This window comes from Pseudochaenichthys georgianus, chromosome 22 (genome assembly GCF_902827115.2).
Source record: "Pseudochaenichthys georgianus chromosome 22, fPseGeo1.2, whole genome shotgun sequence".
NCBI classification, from domain to species: domain Eukaryota; kingdom Metazoa; phylum Chordata; class Actinopteri; order Perciformes; family Channichthyidae; genus Pseudochaenichthys; species Pseudochaenichthys georgianus.
The window spans coordinates 11,714,375-11,736,682 of record NC_047524.1 but is presented as its reverse complement, the minus strand read 5'-3'; the positions used below and the strand labels follow the sequence as shown (position 1 = coordinate 11,736,682).

Here is a 22,308-nt window from a genome sequence, read left to right as displayed (position 1 = left end):
TCTTCAATTATCCCAATCAAGGGAAAAATCGTTTTACCTGCCGAAGTGCAGAAAACAACCAATTCTGGCCACAATGCTCTGGTTATTCACGACCACATACAGATTTTCTGATAATGTTGCAATAAATGTCATGTTATGACTCATTTATCTGGTCATTCCAGTCTGTCTGCACTACTCTTTTTCACAGATGATATTAGACTGTCCTCACTAGACAAACAACAACATGGAATACAATCTCTTCAAGCCATGTGACTAATGACAATAGAAAAACAAAAGCATTGTTATAGCTGAATGGATGACAATGAGGTAAGGGTGGATGATGATTTAAGCAATAGAGATATTGGTGTTTTAGTGTCCTTTCTAAGTAACGATAACCTCAAGCCTTACATCACCAACTAGTCTTTTTTTTATACATATTTATATATATATACTTATATTTTGCAATATTTGTAAGCATCAACACTGCACACGTGCACATAATACAAATCTCAGTCACAGTTAGTCCCTTGTTTCAGTCTTGTTTTCTCATTAGGGCCCTTCCTCCCACACATCTGTGTTTCACGGGCCCCCAGAGGGTCGTGTTCTCTGGTGAGTTCAAGGTAAGTTCCAACCGGATGTCGTCATGGTCCGGTGAGCATGAAGCATTTGTGTTGATAAGTGGTATGTGAAACAACAGTTCTATAAAGTTTTTGGTGTGAAAATCTGTTTACTCTAACCAAATCCTTCTGCAGAAAAAACGGAGTACTTTCGGGAAAAGCCTTGGCAGTTCAGTACGTTCGTCAAGGTAGTTCTCACAGAGTCACATATTCTCCCTGAAGATAATACAGATTTGATGTGCTGTAATCATTCCAATATTCTACTTCTCTGAAATTCATTTTAAACTCTTCCACTGCATTCGAGTCGCTCTCTGCCAAAAACTCAATGTTTCTCGCTTAGCAGTATCAGGGGGATGGTGACTCATTGAGTCATGTCATTAGATAATGGGTTTGGAGGAGTTATCTAAATAAACACTGTTCCTGGATGTAAAATGGAGGCAGTGTTGCTTTTTATTGTGGGAATACCAGGGGATTTCCAGCACTGCTCAGGGCCCATCTGTTGTAGATCGAAGCCGAATCACACAACCACTGACCCATACTGCAGCTGCCCTGTCACAATATTGTTTTTTAAGGTATGGCACAGCAGCCATCTGCTGCTTATTGCCACTGGCACTTGAAAACAATATTTCCGGTATAATGACAATAGTAAATATACAGTAATGCTTTAGCTAAGATCAGCTCAAGTTCATCATTTACTTGTTATTGATCAGCTTTGTTCTCCTGTGATCACAGCGGTGTGTTGGCTCATGTTTATGTGTGTGGGATGTATTACAGCGCCTTCAGCACACATCATCTCTGATTGCAATACAGCTGTACTCACTTAGTCAATATTATCATCCATCCATCTTCTCCCGCTTATCCGTGGTCGGGTCGCGGGGGTAGCAGTTCCAGCAGAGAGCCCCAAACTTCCTTTTCCCTGGTGACATCAACCAGCTCTGACTGGGGGATCCCAAGGCGCTCCCAGGCCAGCGAAGAGATATAATCCCTCCACCTGGTCCTCGGTCTACCCCTTGGTCTCTATTATTATATTATCATTAACAACAATATTATCAACACATTTACATATCTCAAGCTATAGTAAACCATCATACTGAATAAAGTATGTGTCCATTTTCCTCTTCAAACCTTTATTTGTTTTGGGTTTGTAAAATCCATAAAGGGTATCAGTCCTATTCTGACAATTTTATCACAGATTTTAATTAGCGAGACTTAATTTACCTGCACCTTCCAGCTGTCCTTAATGTTTTTAAATAGTATGCTACATGTTCATTTCTAAGGGTTGCACTTGTATGTCAATTAAAGGTTAAATGTGTTTATAATAGTTCTACATTTATTAAACACGGATATACTACATACAGGTGTTCTCAATTCAAAGCTGTTCTGAGAGCTGATGCACCAACAAAAGAAAAAAAAGGTTAATGGTCATGAAATCATAATTCTCTTATTTCTAACATTTTCCATGTTCATTCTGTATTTGTACTGTATCTGAAAGCCCTTTTCCCTTTACATTATTAATAACCAAGAACAAAAATAAACGCAATACTGAGGTATAATGGAAAATATCTTCTATGGAGGCCTCTTTATATTCGGCCTGTGTGTTACAAAACAAACAGAATCTCCAAGAAACGCCTCATGTTTAAAGAATGTACTAATGTACTAGAAATACATGGACAAAGCATTATTATTTAATACTTTCCACTGCATCTTTACCTTTTCTCACAGCCTGCACTAATATGCATGTCCCTCTACATCCCTGTCCCCTCATCATTTCATGGTCTTTCTCAGCCAATTTCCCTTCTGCCTGTGTCTAATTTCATGAATAAACCACACTCAAAACACTTGTGTCTTTCTTCTGTTTCAAACTCAATTAATTGAGTAATCAATGATGGCTGCAGACTGGAAACCTGCATGCTGTTGAATCCAGAATCTGTATGTCAGTCTTATGCTTAGCCTGTGTTTTTCCCCAATTTGTTGTATTTTTTATTCTCTCTGAGCCTGTGGCCATGCTGTATTGACGATGGTGGTAAGGCTCGGCTGAAAGGCTCGCAGGGCTTTTTGTCGCGCCCTCGTTTAGACGGCTTTTTTCAAAGAGGAGTTTGGCCTCTGTGGTTATCGCCGGCACGTCAGAGGGAGTGAATATAGATTTTATCCTTTCCTCCCACCTCTTTTTTTTGCTCTCTGGTCCATTTATCTCTTTCCATCTCTCACATTCTCACTTTCCCTCTCTCTCACCCTGGCCTTGTAATAATGACAGCAATTCATATTGAATTTCTCTATTCTCTGAAGGTGATGAGGATGAGGCATCGAAGGGCAGGATGCAAACGGTTGTGAGGCGGCAGTTCATCAAGAACAAAACCCCACCAGGGGGAAGTGGAGGTGGCGGTGGGGTCTGCAGGAGAAAGGAGGGGGAAAAGAAAAACTGTGGAATCGGATTGAAGCATTTCCTGGGATTGATCCAGAAAGACGAAGAAAAAGAAGGGTATCAGGTGGAAATAGAGAAGGGAGCATCCTGAGTGGGAAGTGGTGACAAGAGTTGAAGGAATGAAGGGGTCAGGAAATCCCAAGGGAGTAAGGAATGAGAACACGTGAGAAAAAGGTGGGATGAGCTCCACTGCACTGGGCTTCAAACCCCAGGGATTTGTGTGCGCGCGCGTGCGTGTGTGTGTAAAAAAATATTCTTTTTAGAATTTGATTTGTGCAAACTGCGTCCTTAAGGAACTTGAATCTTTAAACTTTACTGATGCCAAGGTAAAATGAATGAACACATCTTCCATTGCAGCAGAGAAAACCTCTGCATCCTCTTGTAAAAATGAAGATACAAAGAGGAAATTGGTGCAGGCAAATTACATAGAGGGGGAAGGATAGGAGCGAAGATTGAAAAAGTATGGGGGAAGTAGGAGTGGAAACATCTCAATCGTCTGCCTGAACAAGGGAGCTTCCCTCCCAGGCTCATCAATAACTTAACTAAATGGGAAATCTTTTCCTCTTCATCTGCTTTTACAAGTTTATTTTGGCAAAAGCTTCACATGTGTTTAAACCAGGAACTCCCAGGATTCACTCCTCATGCACACTTAATGTATAACCTGGGATCTATGCTGAATAACCACCTCTAACTCACACGCTCATTATTGATGGCTACTGTATGTTTAAAACATTGGGATTGACTTAGAGCAGTAGTAACTAGTAGCACTAGTAGTGAATTAAATGGGGGAATTATTCATATAAAGGACTTATTAAAAGCACAGAAGACTCCAGGTTTATCAAAGTATATACTGTACATCATGGTATAGTTTTTGATGAAATATATTAACCATGATGCCTTGTAGTCTTGCTGGCTCAGAGCCTGGTGCCATGTTTTGCCAACATTGACGACGGTTGATATATTAGCCAACAAGTGATTAAAATAGTATCAACAATATTTAAATATCAAATCATGTGCCTAAAATATTGCGAGCTAGGTTGTCACAAACAATCAACCGAAATGTTAAGTCATCTATTTTTTACAAAACTCAGTATCTCTGCACAATGAATTTTTCATATGCAAGATTTCAGTTTCAGTCCTTTCAATTATTGCCTGGACTCTTTCTCTCAAATGGAAAATAGACGGTTATTTCAGTTGAGGTGGCTGGAGCATGGAGAATGTGCGCAGCAGCAAACAATAACATTAAATATTTGGTCTATGTGTGGTTATCACTTACAATTTGTTATCCTTACACTTGGGTTTGCAAACCAGTTTCCCTAATGAGGCATTTTTGAATATTTTGAACTGAACTGAAGAGAATTTGATTGCAATTAAAGGTAACCTAGCAACAGCCTATCACAGGGCAGACTGGAAGTGAGCAGTGAGGAGCGATAACGTTGGCGTGCATGTTGGTACTCATCTGGGCCTCCATGTAACTTGTTAGTGGGTAATTAGGTCAGCTTGTTACATCAAACAGCACAAACACTCTCACGGCCCCACAGTCCGCGGTATGGAGCCAAATTAAGGCAACAGCCTTGAAAAGCAAAAACATCTTTGAGCTACGCAGGAGGAGGGGACACAATTCAAATACTCAAGAGGGTTTTCAAGTGTTAAAAGAGACTGTTAATGACATGATCTTTGCATATACCAGCTCAAGTGTCCTTAAGCAGAAAATAAAAATGCTCCGAGCTTAGTTTTGAACCTTAATACCAGGTTCAATATACAAATCATGTACTACACAATCTTCATATACATCTGGAATTGTGTGAGCTGAAATGAACATTCTAGGGCAGTAAAATATTTATAAGTAAAAAAATGTGGATAATGTGGAGAAATAGAAATAAGAAGACAGAAAGGCCAAATAAGGCCAACTAAGAGGCTGTGACAACAAAGGAAGAGAGATGGATGATTTCCATCATCCAGGTCATCCCCAGGAGGCTGCGGTGCTACTGTGACAACCTCACACACACAGACACAAGCTACTTACCACCACACTATACACTCAGCCTTCCTTCCCTTTCTGTTTTCTTTCTACCAGCTGCCTTGAGATAGGGGGTACTTTTTTTCTATATAAAACAGGACAATAAGTCTCTGCTGCTCTGTCCTCTCCTTTAAGTCATTCAGGCAGACAGTGAGGCCACAGCGAGGGCACAAATGCTATTCTCAGAGCAGATCATAACTCAGTCAAGCTGCCTTGATGAGACTCATAACCACTGTATGAATTTACAGCCACTCAAGTTTTTCCCCTTGTACTCATGGCCGCTCACCTCCATTCACCCTCTCTCCTTCAGTGTAAGCCATTATAGTGACTTTCACTAAGCGCTTTAGGATAATTAATTTATGGCACAGCACTGTCAGCACAGCACTAAAGTCCTCTTTGAGCAATTACAGTGTGTGGTCAACTTGTTCTTCTTGTCAGAGGTGGAAATGAAATGCCCTTAATTCTTTTAAAGAAAAGTGGGTTTACAGGGCTTTTTCAGATAGTGCCATAGGCTGTCAGCCAGGGGCGGACTGGCCATCGGGACGTTCGGGACGAATCCCGATGGGCCGGTACTGAAGTGGGCCGGTCGGACGATGTGGGCCGGCCGGTAACCGGCAGGGCTCGACATTAAATGGCCCGCTGGCCCGGAAGCACTATTTAGACACCCCGGGCCAGCATAACGTACTTTCCACTTGCCCGCTCGGGCCACTAAAAATATTGCTTTAAAAAAATTGTCCTGTGGTATTGGTATTTTGACTAGCAATTTAGTTAAATAGTTTCGTTTATCAACGCTACAACATAGCGTTCCGTGAGTCGGTTGTCGTTGTTGTTGGGTGAAAAGCAAACAGCTGTTTGCTGCGGAGCGCAGCGGGAGCGCGCTCCTTCACTACAGACTATCGCGCCACCTAACCATTCGCCAAATGTTTTTAATACCAGCGGTAACCGGCCAAGCGCCGGGCAAAAAACAATCTTCAAATAAAAGAAAGTCACCGGAGGAGTTAAAGGAGAGTTACAGGGAGTATGAGAAGAAGAGGGAGAGAAAGTTTCAGCCAGCTTGATCAATGGAGTTGGTTGCAGTGACGCGTCCTAAAACCCTTTTATAATCTATCGATTAGATTTATGATTCGAAAATTATAAAAGTAGGGTAGACATGTGGAGATTATCCGGCTGAACAAAACGTGCATTTATCAAACAGGTTTGTTTCCCACAGACCTTATTTCCAGCTATTTTCCAAAACCCTTGTCGAGGGAACCAGCAGCTTACTTCCTGGTTGACGCGTCACTGGCTGCACCTCTCAATATGATGCCAATATAAACAAGGTCTTCTGTCGGCTCTGTACATCAATGCCTATGCTGACAAGTAAGTGAAGAGTAGACAATATAAAGGTATTGGCGAAATGTCCCAGCAGTTTAGGATAATGAAGGTTCAGGTTCTAATCAAATAAATTACATAGCCATTACATGTCTAACTCCTAATGACAGGAAGTGCATTATACAAATAATAATAATAGCAGACATTTTTTAACAATGACCACAATATCATTATTTTAATAAACCAAATATGAACAATTGAGGAAAATGAGGAAGAACTGGTGATTAAAATATTGTAGTACAAGTAATAATGTAGTTAGTGCATACATTACTATTGCAACAAATGTGTTAATTTTTTTTTTTGGACGACTGCTCCGGGCCCGGTAGACATTATTTACCCTTAATGTCTACCGCTAGTAAATTGTCTACCCCCCCACCCGGTCGACAATTTACTTGCGGTACCGCGGTGGGCCGGCGGTACCGAAGTGGGCCGGTCGAGAGTCCCGGCCTGATTTGTATTGTATTGTATTGTATTCGCCACTGGGCTTTCAACTAAAGACACAGACACGCAGAAACTGCGGCATGTGTATGGACTAGGGTGACCAGATCCCAACAAACCAAATGTGGGACAAGGAGTATGGTTGTGTGGGACAATGTGGGACACCCTCTCAACAGCAACCCCCGGGAAAAAAAACGTAACAAATATATAACAGAGCAGAAAGTGAAGTCAAAATGCAGTTTTTTAATAAAGAAAAGTAAACTAAGGCAGCAGGCATTATTCACTTCAAGTGTTTAGAAATGCATCTTCTTAATGCAACTAGTGTATTACCTGTACAAGTAGGCACAACATAAATTAATAGATAGAATAAGACCAACACTGGCCAGGAGGGAACAGAAACATAATAATACATAAAATAAAATAGCTTTCAGTTTTGTCCATCACAGCAACAGAAGGTGGGCCCCCCCACAGTGCGTGGACTATGTTGTCACCTAGAACCACTGGTGTCTTTGACTCTGTCAAACAACTCTCCGCAGAGGCAGCGGCAAGCACATCTGTTATTATGGACGCTGCTTTTGTACGACCACATGACATTTTCTTTACTATCTCAGAGTCTGGAAAAATGGTCGACACTAGCTTGTTACCAGTCATTTGACCGGTATGAATGGGAGTGTTGCACTGTATGGTAAACACTGGTTATTTCTGCTGCTGTCACCTTGTCTGAGTGGCCATCATTTTTTGGTTTGAGTAGGAATGTCTCCATAGAGTGGGATGTCTCTTTTTGAGCGACACGTTTCTTGTGAGAATCGCATTCTCTGTGTCTTTTGACGTCGTATTCACTGCCATGTGAAATTTAAAAATTACTCTTGCAAAGATTGCAAAAAACTCTCTGAGAGTCGTCCTGCACTGGCTGCACCCACGGGTAAGTGTCTTCCCAGTCTTTGTTGTAGTATGTGCATCTTCTTTTCTTCTATAGCTGTAGTTTCAGTTTCCTCCATTTTCCATAACCTGCTGCGTCGCCTGCGTTCGTTGTTGTTGTTTGGCGGGTGGGGGGGTTTGTGTGTGAGTGAGTTACTCTCATTGGTTAACACTTGACCAGCACCCGCCGTGTGTTACAGTTTGATTGACAGCAAACACAGCCCCCTGATGATAGCCTTCCCTGCTTTCTCAACAGCCATTGGATGAATCTTGATTTGAAAGAAAAGCGTTTTAGCCAATCAAAATGAAATATGCGGGACATCGTCTCAATTTGCGGGACGCACCAAAAGTCGTGAAAATGCTGTGCAGTCCCGCGCAAAGCGGGACATCTGGTCACCCTAGTATGGACTTATCGGTACTGCAATTTCTGAAGTGCTGGAGTGGCGTTCTGGTGCTCTCCGTCAGAACTGCACCCCTGTCAGTCGAGACATATACCACGTGATGACACGTAAGGCTCGTGTTGTGTTCAAGGACCCTGACCTTGGCCAGGAAAAACAGGCACTCGCTTGTTTAATTTGTTTGCGGTCTAGATTTCTTTCATTTTTTTTATTTTTTGCGTGTGTTTATAAATGACATCGAGGGCCGTACAAAATTGTCTCGCGGGCCGTATACGGCCCGGAGGCCGCAAAAAGGCCGCAAAAAAGAAAAAAATTAAAGAAATCTAGACCGCAAAACAAATTAAACAAGCGAGTGCCTGTTTTTCCTGGCCAAGGTCAGGGTCCTTGAACACAACACGAGCCTTACGTGTCATCACGTGGTATATGTCTCGACTGACAGGGGTGCAGTTCTGACGGAGAGCACCAGAACGCCACTCCAGCACTTCAGAAATTGCAGTACCGATAAGTCCATACACATGCCGCAGTTTCTGCGTGTCTGTGTCTTTAGTTGAAAGCCCAGTGGCGATCTGCTCATCTGTCATACTGATCAGACAGTCAATAACTGTGTTGTTATCATTAGCATCTGGTTAGCTAGCTATGCTAACGAATATAAGAAGCTTTTTCTACAACCAGTGAGGTAAAGGCACATCTTTATATGATCATTATAGTTATAAAAAAATAAGAGAATAAAGTAAACAGGTATAAAATACTATATGACAGTTATTAATAAAGAAGAATACAGTTTGAAAGGGGAGTGATTTGTCAAATATCCATAAATTAAAAGAAAATCTGCTTACAGTTGTGTTTGGGTGTTGAGAGATGTGTCCATAGATCTCCTAATGTTGCTCTCAAAGTGCACCAGATTGATGCTTTTAACTTCAACATTTAAAAAAAATCTTCCCAGGGGAGCACGCCACACCCTGCACGTGCATGCATACGTGAGTCATGGTGAGATATCTGGATTAAGAGGTTGCTTTTTCTTTGCACAGAATGAAATGAATGGGCTGTGATTTTAGTTTTTTTAAGCAGAGGTCAATAACTTGTACAGCCCTCTGAGGATATTGTAAAAATTGAAATGGCCCTTGAGAGGAAAAAGGTTCCCCACCCCTGCTCTACGGCGTCGGCGTATGAGCATTTAAAAGAGTTTTACGTTAAAGTCAGTACTGACTCAGATGGAAAAAATCAAACGTTTGCCTGTAAACTGTGTCCGCCCGGTTTGAAAAAGCAAGTCCGTACATCGACGACGTCGACAACAAACCTTAAACGGCACATTGAGAATAAGCACACGACTAGCCTTTCACGGTATGTGTGAGTGGCGAATAAAAAAGAGAGCCAAAACAGATCCACTACCACCCAAATCCCATTAACATCGTACAGGAGACAAATAATAGCTCGCAGCAACGTATTGAAAAAAGAACTATAAACTATAAATTAGTTCATTTTTGAAACCATGAACTTTAGTTCAACATTTTGAATTATGAACTATGAACTGAACTAGTTCATTTTAAAATGTGTGAACTGTGAACTGAACTAGTTCATGTAGAAAGTGAACTTTCCCAACACTGCCCGCGGGTTTCAACCGTGTGGTCTCGACAGACCGCGTGACTGTAAGTTATCTACGTTTCATTGAATTTGTTCCCCAAGTGAAATTATTTAAGTGTATGTAGTACAGTAATAAAGTTGTTGGCTAATTGGCTCCTTTTCCTTTCTAGCACGTGTTCTTCTGCTCCGTGCGGAAGCAGCCATCTTGTGTGGCCTCGACAACAGACTGCATGCAGTGAGTTATCTAGATAACGTTACATTTAATTGAATTTGTTCCCCAGTTAGCTAACATTAGTTAATTTCCCTTGAAAATAATTGTAGTTGTTTGTGGTAGCTAATAATGTTAACTATCTTGCTAAGAATATTTTCAACCCAGTCTCACGGCATACATTTAATCTATTGATTTGTGTTCACAAACACGATTTTCGCATTTGTTTTGTGGCACACAGAACGATTTTTATTTTCTTGGAAGACCAGAAGCTGTGTGGTTCATAAAAACATGTTCTTACTCAATATCTTACCCTTAGCCTAACCCTTTTATTTTAAATGGTATACTGAATACTGAAATCTGAAATCTGTATTTTTTGTCATCTTTTTTTCCTTGTAATTTGGCGCAGGCACGAAACATATTACCAATACAAATGCATTGCTTCTAAATATGTCACAATTCACATGTTATGTCACGCTTGTAGTTTTGTCTGTGTTGGTGTTTTTCTTGTCTTTGGGTTTCCTGTCTTATTGTGTTAAGTGTTCACCCCCGTTTCCTGCCTGTCTGCTTTCTGTCTGTTTCCCTCCCTGATTACCCGATTGTGTTCACCTGTTGTCCTTGTGTTTCTCCTCCCCTGCCCGGCTGTTTCTCGTTGTCATGATTACCCCTTCTTGTATTTAGTCTTGTCTCTGTCTGTGTTGGGTCATTGTTTGTTGGTGACGGAGTTCACCGGAGAGTGTTCTGTTCTGTATTTGTCATTTATCCTTTATCCTTGGAATAAAGGGTTTCTCAAAAGTTATCTGCATTTGGGTCCTGCTTCCTTCACTCATCCGTGACAGAATGACCCAACCAGAAATGGACCCAGCAGATGACCCTTTTGAGGTGGAGCTGCAACAGTTTTCTTTTCCTTTGGAATGTTGCCACGATTGGTGGAAGGAAGCGTCCAGTGTTCGGCTGAAGGAGGCCGCCCTGGTAGAGGCGCACCGGTTGGCGATGGAGAAGCCCGACTTGGTGGAATTCTTACCTGACTGGATGTTGGACTTCCTCTGGAGGTGTGAGTTCCAGCCTGCTGACTACAGACGTCTCGGAGTGTTCCGTCTGGAGTCAACCTCTGCTTCTTCCCCAGTTCCTGCTCCTATTCATGAGTCTTATGCTGGAACTCGTCAGGCTTATGGAGGCCCACGGAGCATTCAGGCGGCTGCTAAGAGGAGTCGTCGCAAGGCCAGACAAGGAGCCCGGGCCCCAGCAGCCATGGTTCCAGCCTCAGTCCTGGCCCCAGCAGCCACGGTTCCGGCCCCAGCAGCCACGGTTCCGGCCCCAGCAGCCACGGTTCCGGCCCCAGCAGCCACGGTTTCGGCCCCAGCAGCCATGGTTCCTGCCCCAGTGCAGGCTCCCGCAGCCATGTTTCCGGCTCCGAGTCCGCCCCACACAGTCATGATCCGGGCTCCAGAGCTGGATCATTCAGCCATGTTTCCGGCTCCAGGGCCGGCCCCAGCGGCTATAGTCCCGGCTCCGGCAGCGCCCTATACGGCCGTGTTTCCGGCGTCGAAGCTGGAGCTTATAGACAGGATTCTGGCTTCAGCAGCCATGTTTCTGGCTACTATTCCGGTCCCTGCAGCCAGGGTTTCGGCCCCAGTTCTGGTCCCAGCAGCCATGGTCCCGACCCCAGCTGCCTTGGTTCCAGACCCGGATCTGGTCCCGGCTGCCACGGTCCCATCTCGGGTTCCCTCCTCTGGTTCCTCCTCGAGTCCCCTCTCTAGTTTCCCTCTCGAGTTCCCTTCTCTAGTTACTCTTCTAGTCCCTCCTCTCTCCTCTAGTCCCCTCTTTAGTCTCTGTTCGAGTCCCCTCTCTGTTTCCATCTCAAGTTCCCTCTCCAGTTCCCCCTCGAGTCCCCTCTCGAGTTCCCTCCTTTAGTCCCTCCTTTAGGCCCTCCTCTAGTCCCTCCTCGAGTCCCCTCTCTAGTTCCCCTCTCGAGTTCCCTTCTCTAGTTACTCCTCTAGTCCCTCCTCTAGTTCCCTCTTTAGTCTCTGTTCGAGTCCCCTCTCTGTTTCCATCTCAAGTTCCCTCTCCAGTTCCCCCTCGAGTCCCCTCTCGAGTTCCCTCCTTTAGGCCCTCCTCTAGCCCCTCCTCGAGTCCCCTCTCTAGTTCCCCTCTCGAGTTCCCTTCTTTAGTTACTCCTCTAGTCCCTCCTCTAGTTTCTCCTCTAGTCCCCTCTGTAGTCCCTTCTCGAGTCCCCTCTCTGTTTCCATCTCCAGTTCCCTCCTTTAGTCCCTCCTCTAGTCCCTCTTCGAGTCTCCTCTCTAGTTTCCCTCTCGAGTTCCCTTCTCTAGTTACTCATCTAGTCCCTCCTCTAGTCTCTCCTCTAGTCCCCTCTTTAGTCTCTGTTCGAGTCCCCTCTCTGTTTCCATCTCAAGTTCCCTCTCCAGTTCCCCCTCGAGTCCCCTCTCGAGTTCCCTCCTTTAGTCCCTCCTTTAGGCCCTCTAGTCCCTCCTCGGGTCCCCTCTCTAGTTCCCCTCTCGAGTTCCCTTCCCTAGTTACTCCTCTAGTCCCCTCTGTAGTCCCTTCTCGAGTTCCCTCTCTGTTTCCATCTCGAGTCCCCTCTCCTGTTCCCCCTCGAGTTCCCTCTCGAGTTCCCTCCTCTGGTCCCTCCTCTGGTCCCTCCTCGAGTCCCCTCTTTAGTTCCCCTCTCAAATCCCCTCTCGTGTTCCCTTCTCTAGTCCCCTCTGGAGTCCCCTCTCGAGTCCCCTCTCAAGTCTCCGCTCGAGTTCCCTCTCCATTCCCTATTCAAGCCCCTACGCAAGTGTCGTTGGAGGTCCCGCCGTCTACTCCCCTGCCGGGGGTCCTGCCAACCCGGTGTCCTGTGCCGTTGGAGGTCCCGCAGAATACTCTTCTGCCGGGGGTCCTGCCAACCCTGTGTCCTGTGTCGTTGGAGGTCCCGCCGTCTACTCCCCTGCCGGGGGTCCTGCCAACCCTTTCTCCTGTCCCGTTGGTGGTCCCGCAGAATACTCTTCTGCCGGGGGTCCTGCCAACCCTTTCTCCTGTCCCGTTGGAGGTCCCGCCGTCTACTCCCCTGCCGGGGGTCCTGCCAGCTCTGTGTCCGGTGTCGTTGGAGGTCCCGCCGTCTACTCCCCTGCCGGGGGTCCTGCCAACCCTTTCTCCTGTCCCGTTGGAGGTCCCGCCGTCTACTCCCCTGCCGGGGGTCCTGCCAGCTCTGTGTCCTGTGTCGTTGGAGGTCCCGCCGTCTACTCCCCTGCCGGGGGCCCTGCCAACCCTGTGTCCTGTGCCGTTGGAGGTCCCGCCGTCTACTCCCCTGCCGGGGGTCCTGCCAACCCTGTGTCCTGTGTCGTTGGAGGTCCCGCCGTCTATTCCCCTGCCGGGGGTCCTGCCAACCCTTTCTCCTGTCCCGTTGGAGGTCCCGCAGAATATTCTTCTGCCGGGGGTCCTGCCAACCCTTTCTCCTGTCCCGTTGGAGGTCCCGCCGTCTACTCCCCTGCCGGGGGTCCTGCCAGCTCTGTGTCCTGTGCCGTTGGAGGTCCCGCCGTCTACTCCCCTGCCGGGGGTCCTGCCAACCCTGTGTCCTGTCCCGTTGGAGGTCCCGCCGTCTACTCCCCTGCCGGGGGTCCTGCCAGCTCTGTGTCCTGTGCCGTTGGAGGTCCCGCCGTCTACTCCCCTGCCGGGGGTTCTGCCAACCCTGTGTCCTGTGTCGTTGGAGGTCCCACCGTCTACTCCCCTGCCGGGGGTCCTGCCAACCCTATATCCCGTGCCGTTGGAGGTTCTACCGGGGGCCCTGCCAGCCCCATGTCCATCACCGGTCTCGCCGGGGTTCCTGCCAACTCCTGGTCCTTTTCCGTGGGGGATCCTGCCGAAGCCTGTCCGACCGGCTCCGGTTTCTGTCCGGCCGACACCGGGTCCTGCCCGATCTCCGGAACTGGCCCATCAGCGCTTTCCTGCCCGGCCTCCTGATCCTGTCCGGTTGACACCGGCTCGAGCCCGGCCCCCTGAGAGCCGCGGTCTTCGCCCTCGAGCTCGGCCCCCTGAGAGCCGCGGTCTTCGCCCTCGAGCCCGGCCCCCTGAGAGCCGCGGTCTTCGCCCTCGAGCCCGGCCCCCTGAGAGCCGCGGTCTTCGCCCTCGGGCCCGACCCCCTGACTCTTCCTGCCGTTGCCTTCGCCCTCGGACCCGGGTCCCTGACTCTTCCTGCCGCTGCCTTCGGTCCTCCATGGTCCCCACCTTGGACTCTGTTTTGACCCCGGGCCGTCCGCCCGAGACCCCTTCCTGGTTCTCTGCCTTGTCCCCTGGCAGTCCGCCCGAATCCCCCTTTTTGGACTGTACCTTGCCCCTCGGGCCGTCTGCCCGTGACCCCTTCCTGGTCCTCCGCTGTGTTCCTGGGCTGTCAGCCCAAGACCCGTCCTCCGGACCCCCTCCGCCCACCCTGCTTGGGGTTTTGGACTTTTTTTTTTTTTTTTTTTTAGGGACGTCTGGAATCCGTCCCTTGAGGGGGGGTTCTGTCACAATTCACATGTTATGTCACGCTTGTAGTTTTGTCTGTGTTGGTGTTTTTCTTGTCTTTGGGTTTCCTGTCTTATTGTGTTAAGTGTTCACCCCCGTTTCCTGCCTGTCTGCTTTCTGTCTGTTTCCCTCCCTGATTACCCGATTGTGTTCACCTGTTGTCCTTGTGTTTCTCCTCCCCTGCCCGGCTGTTTCTCGTTGTCATGATTACCCCTTCTTGTATTTAGTCTTGTCTCTGTCTGTGTTCAGTGTTGGGTCATTGTTTGTTGGTGACGGAGTTCACCGGAGAGTGTTCTGTTCTGTATTTGTCATTTATCCTTTATCCTTGGAATAAAGGGTTTCTCAAAAGTTATCTGCATTTGGGTCCTGCTTCCTTCACTCATCCGTGACAAAATATTGTTCTGTGTCAGAATACTGAAATCTGTATTTGTTTTTAAAATCTCTTTTTCCTTCTAATTTGTTATTATTTACATTGCTTTTAAAGTCGTTCTGTGTGACACGAAAAAAATGGGGAAATCGTGTCTTTTTTTACTATAACACGAAATGCCGTGAGACTGGGTTGCAACACACCAACACTGTGCTTAATTTGGTCCCGGAACGTTTGTCATGCACAGATAGAAGCCTCTCAGCTTAAAGATACAAAAATAAAAGAACGGAGCATAAAGTAGAATTTCTTTATCTAAAGACAGTTCCAATTTATATTATGCCACCCTTACACAATTTGAGTATTTGCTTGCTTAAGAAGGGGAAGTTGTGATGCATCATAATAACTTGTGGAATAACAAATGTTGTGTTTCTCCATTTTACCCATATTGGGCTCTTGCTCTTCTCTTCAGCTGAAGATGATAGTCAAAGTGCAATACCGAAACCAAAATAAGTACATCAAAATTCCAGAAGCTTGTTTTGACATCTTCATCACTGAAGGCAAGTAAACCACTTCAGAATCGGAATACCTTTATTAGTCCCACAGAGGGGAATTTTGCGATCCACCCTCATTAACCTACTGTTACATTAGATGGACATGATGCACTGTTGAGGCAGTCCCCCCCCCTTGTGTGTGCGTGTGTAGCTTCTGCTTATATTTGGTCTTCAATCCTTTTAGTGAAAGAGAGGTTTTCCATCAATGTGGACAGCATCTTATCAGTGGAGAATGAGACTGGCACAGAAGTGGACGACTACGCATTTCCAGATCTACTCACTACCAGTGGAATATGCTTTGTCATCAAAGATGAACTGAATGACAGTGGTGGTGAGTGGTGTCAAATATCCATAAATTAAAAGAAAATCTGCTTACAGTTGTGTTTGGGTGTTGAGAGATGTGTCCATAGATCTCCTAATGTTGCTCTCAAAGTGCACCAGATTGATGCTTTTAACTTCAACATTTAAAAAAAATCTTCCCAGGGGAGCACGCCACACCCTGCACGTGCATGCATACGTGAGTCATGGTGAGATATCTGGATTAAGAGGTTGCTTTTTCTTTGCACAGAATGAAATGAATGGGCTGTGATTTTAGTTTTTTTAAGCAGAGGTCAATAACTTGTACAGCCCTCTGAGGATATTGTAAAAATTGAAATGGCCCTTGAGAGGAAAAAGGTTCCCCACCCCTGCTCTACGGCGTCGGCGTATGAGCATTTAAAAGAGTTTTACGTTAAAGTCAGTACTGACTCAGATGGAAAAAATCAAACGTTTGCCTGTAAACTGTGTCCGCCCGGTTTGAAAAAGCAAGTCCGTACATCGACGACGTCGACAACAAACCTTAAACGGCACATTGAGAATAAGCACACGACTAGCCTTTCACGGTATGTGTGAGTGGCGAATAAAAAAGAGAGCCAAAACAGATCCACTACCACCCAAATCCCATTAACATCGTACAGGAGACAAATAATAGCTCGCAGCAACGTATTGAAAAAAGAACTATAAACTATAAATTAGTTCATTTTTGAAACCATGAACTTTAGTTCAACATTTTGAATTATGAACTATGAACTGAACTAGTTCATTTTAAAATGTGTGAACTGTGAACTGAACTAGTTCATGTAGAAAGTGAACTTTCCCAACACTGCCCGCGGGTTTCAACCGTGTGGTCTCGACAGACCGCGTGACTGTAAGTTATCTACGTTTCATTGAATTTGTTCCCCAAGTGAAATTATTTAAGTGTATGTAGTACAGTAATAAAGTTGTTGGCTAATTGGCTCCTTTTCCTTTCTAGCACGTGTTCTTCTGCTCCGTGCGGAAGCAGCCATCTTGTGTGGCCTCGACAACAGACTGCATGCAGTGAGTTATCTAGATAACGTTACATTTAATTGAATTTGTTCCCCAGTTAGCTAACATTAGTTAATTTCCCTTGAAAATAATTGTAGTTGTTTGTGGTAGCTAATAATGTTAACTATCTTGCTAAGAATATTTTCAACCCAGTCTCACGGCATACATTTAATCTATTGATTTGTGTTCACAAACACGATTTTCGCATTTGTTTTGTGGCACACAGAACGATTTTTATTTTCTTGGAAGACCAGAAGCTGTGTGGTTCATAAAAACATGTTCTTACTCAATATCTTACCCTTAGCCTAACCCTTTTATTTTAAATGGTATACTGAATACTGAAATCTGAAATCTGTATTTTTTGTCATCTTTTTTTCCTTGTAATTTGGCGCAGGCACGAAACATATTACCAATACAAATGCATTGCTTCTAAATATGTCACAATTCACATGTTATGTCACGCTTGTAGTTTTGTCTGTGTTGGTGTTTTTCTTGTCTTTGGGTTTCCTGTCTTATTGTGTTAAGTGTTCACCCCCGTTTCCTGCCTGTCTGCTTTCTGTCTGTTTCCCTCCCTGATTACCCGATTGTGTTCACCTGTTGTCCTTGTGTTTCTCCTCCCCTGCCCGGCTGTTTCTCGTTGTCATGATTACCCCTTCTTGTATTTAGTCTTGTCTCTGTCTGTGTTCAGTGTTGGGTCATTGTTTGTTGGTGACGGAGTTCACCGGAGAGTGTTCTGTTCTGTATTTGTCATTTATCCTTTATCCTTGGAATAAAGGGTTTCTCAAAAGTTATCTGCATTTGGGTCCTGCTTCCTTCACTCATCCGTGACAAAATATTGTTCTGTGTCAGAATACTGAAATCTGTATTTGTTTTTAAAATCTCTTTTTCCTTCTAATTTGTTATTATTTACATTGCTTTTAAAGTCGTTCTGTGTGACACGAAAAAAATGGGGAAATCGTGTCTTTTTTTACTATAACACGAAATGCCGTGAGACTGGGTTGCAACACACCAACACTGTGCTTAATTTGGTCCCGGAACGTTTGTCATGCACAGATAGAAGCCTCTCAGCTTAAAGATACAAAAATAAAAGAACGGAGCATAAAGTAGAATTTCTTTATCTAAAGACAGTTCCAATTTATATTATGCCACCCTTACACAATTGAGTATTTGCTTGCTTAAGAAGGGGAAGTTGTGATGCATCATAATAACTTGTGGAATAACAAATGTTGTGTTTCTCCATTTTACCCATATTGGGCTCTTGCTCTTCTCTTCAGCTGAAGATGATAGTCAAAGTGCAATACCGAAACCAAAATAAGTACATCAAAATTCCAGAAGCTTGTTTTGACATCTTCATCACTGAAGGCAAGTAAACCACTTCAGAATCGGAATACCTTTATTAGTCCCACAGAGGGGAATTTTGCGATCCACCCTCATTAACCTACTGTTACATTAGATGGACATGATGCACTGTTGAGGCAGTCCCCCCCCCCTTGTGTGTGCGTGTGTAGCTTCTGCTTATATTTGGTCTTCAATCCTTTTAGTGAAAGAGAGGTTTTCCATCAATGTGGACAGCATCTTATCAGTGGAGAATGAGACTGGCACAGAAGTGGACGACTACGCATTTCCAGATCTACTCACTACCAGTGGAATATGCTTTGTCATCAAAGATGAACTGAATGACAGTGGTGGTGAGTGACGACAATAAACCCTTTTCTCAGCAGCTATGTTGACGTCATAGCAGGGTAAACACAGGTGTAATAGATAAAATTAATTTTGGCCCGATCTATTTAGTGTGTCACAGCCATTCCAGTGAGACAGCATATTATCAGGGCCCTGGCCTGCCTACATCCTAAATTACATCTGTTTACGCTGCATGTCAACATGGCTGCTGAGAAAAGGGTCGATTTTACATTTCTCAATTGTATTGTATGCTAATTATCCCCATGCAAGTGTCAAGCACACCACACATTTCATTGCTATAAACAATACTATCTTAAAAGGTAAAGTATTGTTTATAGGAATCAAATGTGCATACTCCACTGATTTGGTGAAAATACATAATTTTGTACTTACTTGGGGTTCTTGTTGAAAGCCTTGTTCTTAAGCTTTTGCTAGACTAAAAAACACCATTGCTGTCCTAAGTATTGGTCCCAAGTAGAGTGCGCTCTTGTGGACAAGGACTTTGGGACTCATACTTGCAATGGAGGTTTTCAGTGGGTTTGTTGTATTTTTGAGAACACTTCACCAGTAGATTACATAAAGACATGACAAAGGAAGACCATATAATTTCAATATTCATATTTAATATCTCTTGTGTGATGACATTATTTTCCAGAGCCATCCTCATCCCCCGCTTCAGGCACAGATACTATTTCAGTCACTTCGAAAAGCAGCAGTGAAAACGATTTCTACAGTGGCACTCTGAAACGCTTCAGAAAAGAGGAGGAGGCTTTGCAGGGTCCACAAGCCAAAAATGTGAGTGCATATTCAATATGTCATGTACACCATTGTTTTACATTTTAGTGACGTCTGTCCATCCGTGTGTCTGTACCAGTAGATTGCTCATAAACCTATACTGCTTACTAGGGATGCTCCGATCGATCGGTCACCGATCGATATCGGCCGATACTCACTCTCTACCGATCGATCGGTGCTCTCTAAACATGCCGATCGTGAGAGCCGATCGCATGACGTAAAATACATGACACTTTTCTCTGTGTGCGGCAAAACAAGCTCGCCAAAATGGCTTCACCGGTCTGGCATTATTTTAAGGTGTCCGAAAAAGACAGTAAAATAGCGGTATGCAACGTGTGTGTGAAGCAGAAACCCTGCAGCTCCGCCCGCTGGACCGGTGAGCGGAGCGAAACACACAAGAGTTAGACCTAACACACTTAGCTATTTTATCTACCTCTGGAACAAGCTAAACTAGTTATTATAAATATATGTATTCTTCACCGTCGGGTCACTCATTACTAGATCAGTGAGCTGCATGAGATATTGACAGGCTGTCAGGAAAGAGAGAGAGGGGGAGGGAGAGAGGAAAAGAGAGCGCTTCCGCTCATTTCTCCCGTGTTATTATCCAAAGTGAATGTAAACTTGAATAATGTACATCATTTGAATGTAATAATTAAGTTGATTGTTGTTTGTGGAAGCTCCAGTGAATGAGCCCCATTAACTGAGTTTAAACATCACTTTAAATGCAAGATTTAAAGTGATGTTTAAATCTTCCATTTAGGGCCCACTCGATCAGATCGGTATCGGCCGATACTGATTCCGGCGGATACTGATTCCGGCGATCGGCCCCGAAATTGGCGATCGGAGCATCCCTACTGCTTACTTAACGGGTGTCATTTTTGTTGTGTTTTGTTTTAAGCTGATAAAACAGGTTCTGCTGACCAAACCAGGAGGAAGTGATGTGCTGAAGGAGTATGAGGAAAAAGGAACAATTAGTCCTGCCACAAGAAAAGTGATGGTGAACATTCTAGGTGCAGAGTGAGGGGTAAGATTCTAATTTGTTATAGCTTTGCATGAACGTGTCATGTATGTATAGGCTAAGTGTGGATGAAGTTGGTGCAATTGTATTTCTACATAAATTGAGTTCATTAAGTTTATATGTTCTTAAACTGAGTCTCTTAGACTTAAAATAATTAAATGTTGAAAATGACTGTTTTTGCTCTACAGGAGAATCCCTCAGCGACTGACCAAAGAGAAGTATGCACTGGGGATTGTTACCCTGTTTCCCTCGCTCCAAGATCCACATGGGAAGACAGGCTATGTGAGTTATTCTTGATTATGATCAAAGTAGACTGTTTTAGATGGCTTACATCAGGGGTATCAAACTCAAGGCTCAGGGGCCAAATCCGGCCTGTGACTTCATTTTCTGTGGCCCCAGCAAAGAGCTTGCAAAGAATGATATGTTTATTATATGGTTACATGATGATTTACAGAAGCACGTTGCCCATAAACTACATGTCCCATAATGCATCTCAAATGTGACTTTTTTTTCAGAGTTTGACTTTTTTTTAAATGTTTCTATTTTTATTTCACCTCCTTTTTTTTAATGTCACTTTTTTTCCAGAATTTGCTTTTTCTTTTAAAATTATTTTCTGACATTCTCATTGAAGAGATTTGCAATTATTTGCCTTAACTTCTACATTCAGACGTAGTTAATTCTGAAGTTATTACCCTATCTGATAATAATCCAATGCAGAGGCAATAATGTAATATATAATACATCATTTTATATAGTCTTAAAGAGCCTGTGACACCATCCCAACAACTGTTGTGCAATGAAATATTGGGCTACTAGTAATCTCGAACCGTCAGTTTAAAAAAGAAAAAGCGATACCGTTCCGTTAAATATCAATAATTTCGAACATCGCGGGGAAATTCCTTCGACTCATTTTGAAGTTTTGGGGGAAGCCGGAAGTGACGTCAATGCAGGAACGCTTCGAGAGCCAAACACGGACAAAGTGTGTTGTCATGCGTAGAAATGGTGAATTACTGAGTTTAGGCACGTTAATAACGTTGTAATGAAGTTGACTACAGTATATTCATATTTGTCAGTGCTTTCATGTCAATTCGGCGAACATAAACATAGATGATCGTGGTGAAGATGATGATTACATTAGGATTAAAAATCGGGAGTGAGAGCTGCTGAATTTCCTCCCGTCCGATGTGATATAAAAACAAATCGATTATTTTTGTGGTTGTAAACTCAAGTGGATGAAACTACATTTATTAGTGCTTTCATGTCAATTCGGCGAACATATGATACATTAAATGATGAGTGAGGATGATGATTAAAAATCGTTTGTTTGAGCCGGTCTGCATTTCCTGATGAGAAAACAAACCGATGCTTTTTGTAGTTGTAGTACACCAACATGGATTAAACGTGTGTTTTTTACCACAATGTTGGGGAAATTAATGGATAAAATGCACGGATTATTATTATTATTCCCACTCCGATCGGGACACTAGGTCCACCGTTTCCCCGCAGCGAGGCTCCCCCCGTTGACAGTTTACGTGGGCTGGGTGCAGTGGCGGACTGGCCATCGGGACGAATCCCGATGGGCCGGTACTGAAGTGGGCCGGTCGGATAAGTCACAAGCACATCCCCCATAGGCGGCGCGTGAGGCTCAGGTTTGAGAAGGCTAAATAACTTATTTTACCTGACGCTGCCCGCCTCCGGCGTCTATAGAAAAGAGATCACTCAGTGTGCGGAGTTTAAATCTCTCAAGTCATATTACAGGATAAAGAAAATACAGTTTAAACTGCCGTATGCAGAGAAGACGCCGACGTGTCGCACTTATCATTCATATTACATCATCAATCAGATCATCGATCATATAATATCATAATATATCATTTTTCCTTATCTGAGTCAGCTTCTCCAGCCTCATCTGGCCGTGCAACACTCACAGTGTCACAGACTGGATGCAGAAGTATTATTTAACACATTATGTTGACGAAACACTCGAGACAAATGTAATTAAAGTCAGATCCACTCGTGTCTTAGACGTGAACGCGCTCTCAGCTGGAGAGAGAAACCCTGGCTTGATTTACCGAGTTGGCGAGATCTCGTTTGT

At 44.4% G+C, this 22,308-nt stretch overlaps 1 protein-coding gene across 1 annotated transcript; it reads left to right on the top strand.

Annotated features, from left to right (window-relative positions):
* Positions 1-301: 301 nt before the first annotated feature.
* Positions 302-20,490, top strand: LOC139432917 (uncharacterized). The gene is made up of 8 exons (XM_071201673.1): positions 302-306; positions 533-599; positions 15,295-15,382; positions 15,561-15,707; positions 18,262-18,408; positions 19,056-19,195; positions 20,094-20,219; positions 20,402-20,490. The coding sequence occupies exons 1-7, from the start codon at positions 302-304 to the stop codon at positions 20,214-20,216; spliced, it is 717 nt and encodes a 238-aa protein (XP_071057774.1). The 3' UTR covers positions 20,217-20,219; positions 20,402-20,490.
* The last annotated feature ends 1,818 nt before the right edge of the window (positions 20,491-22,308 follow it).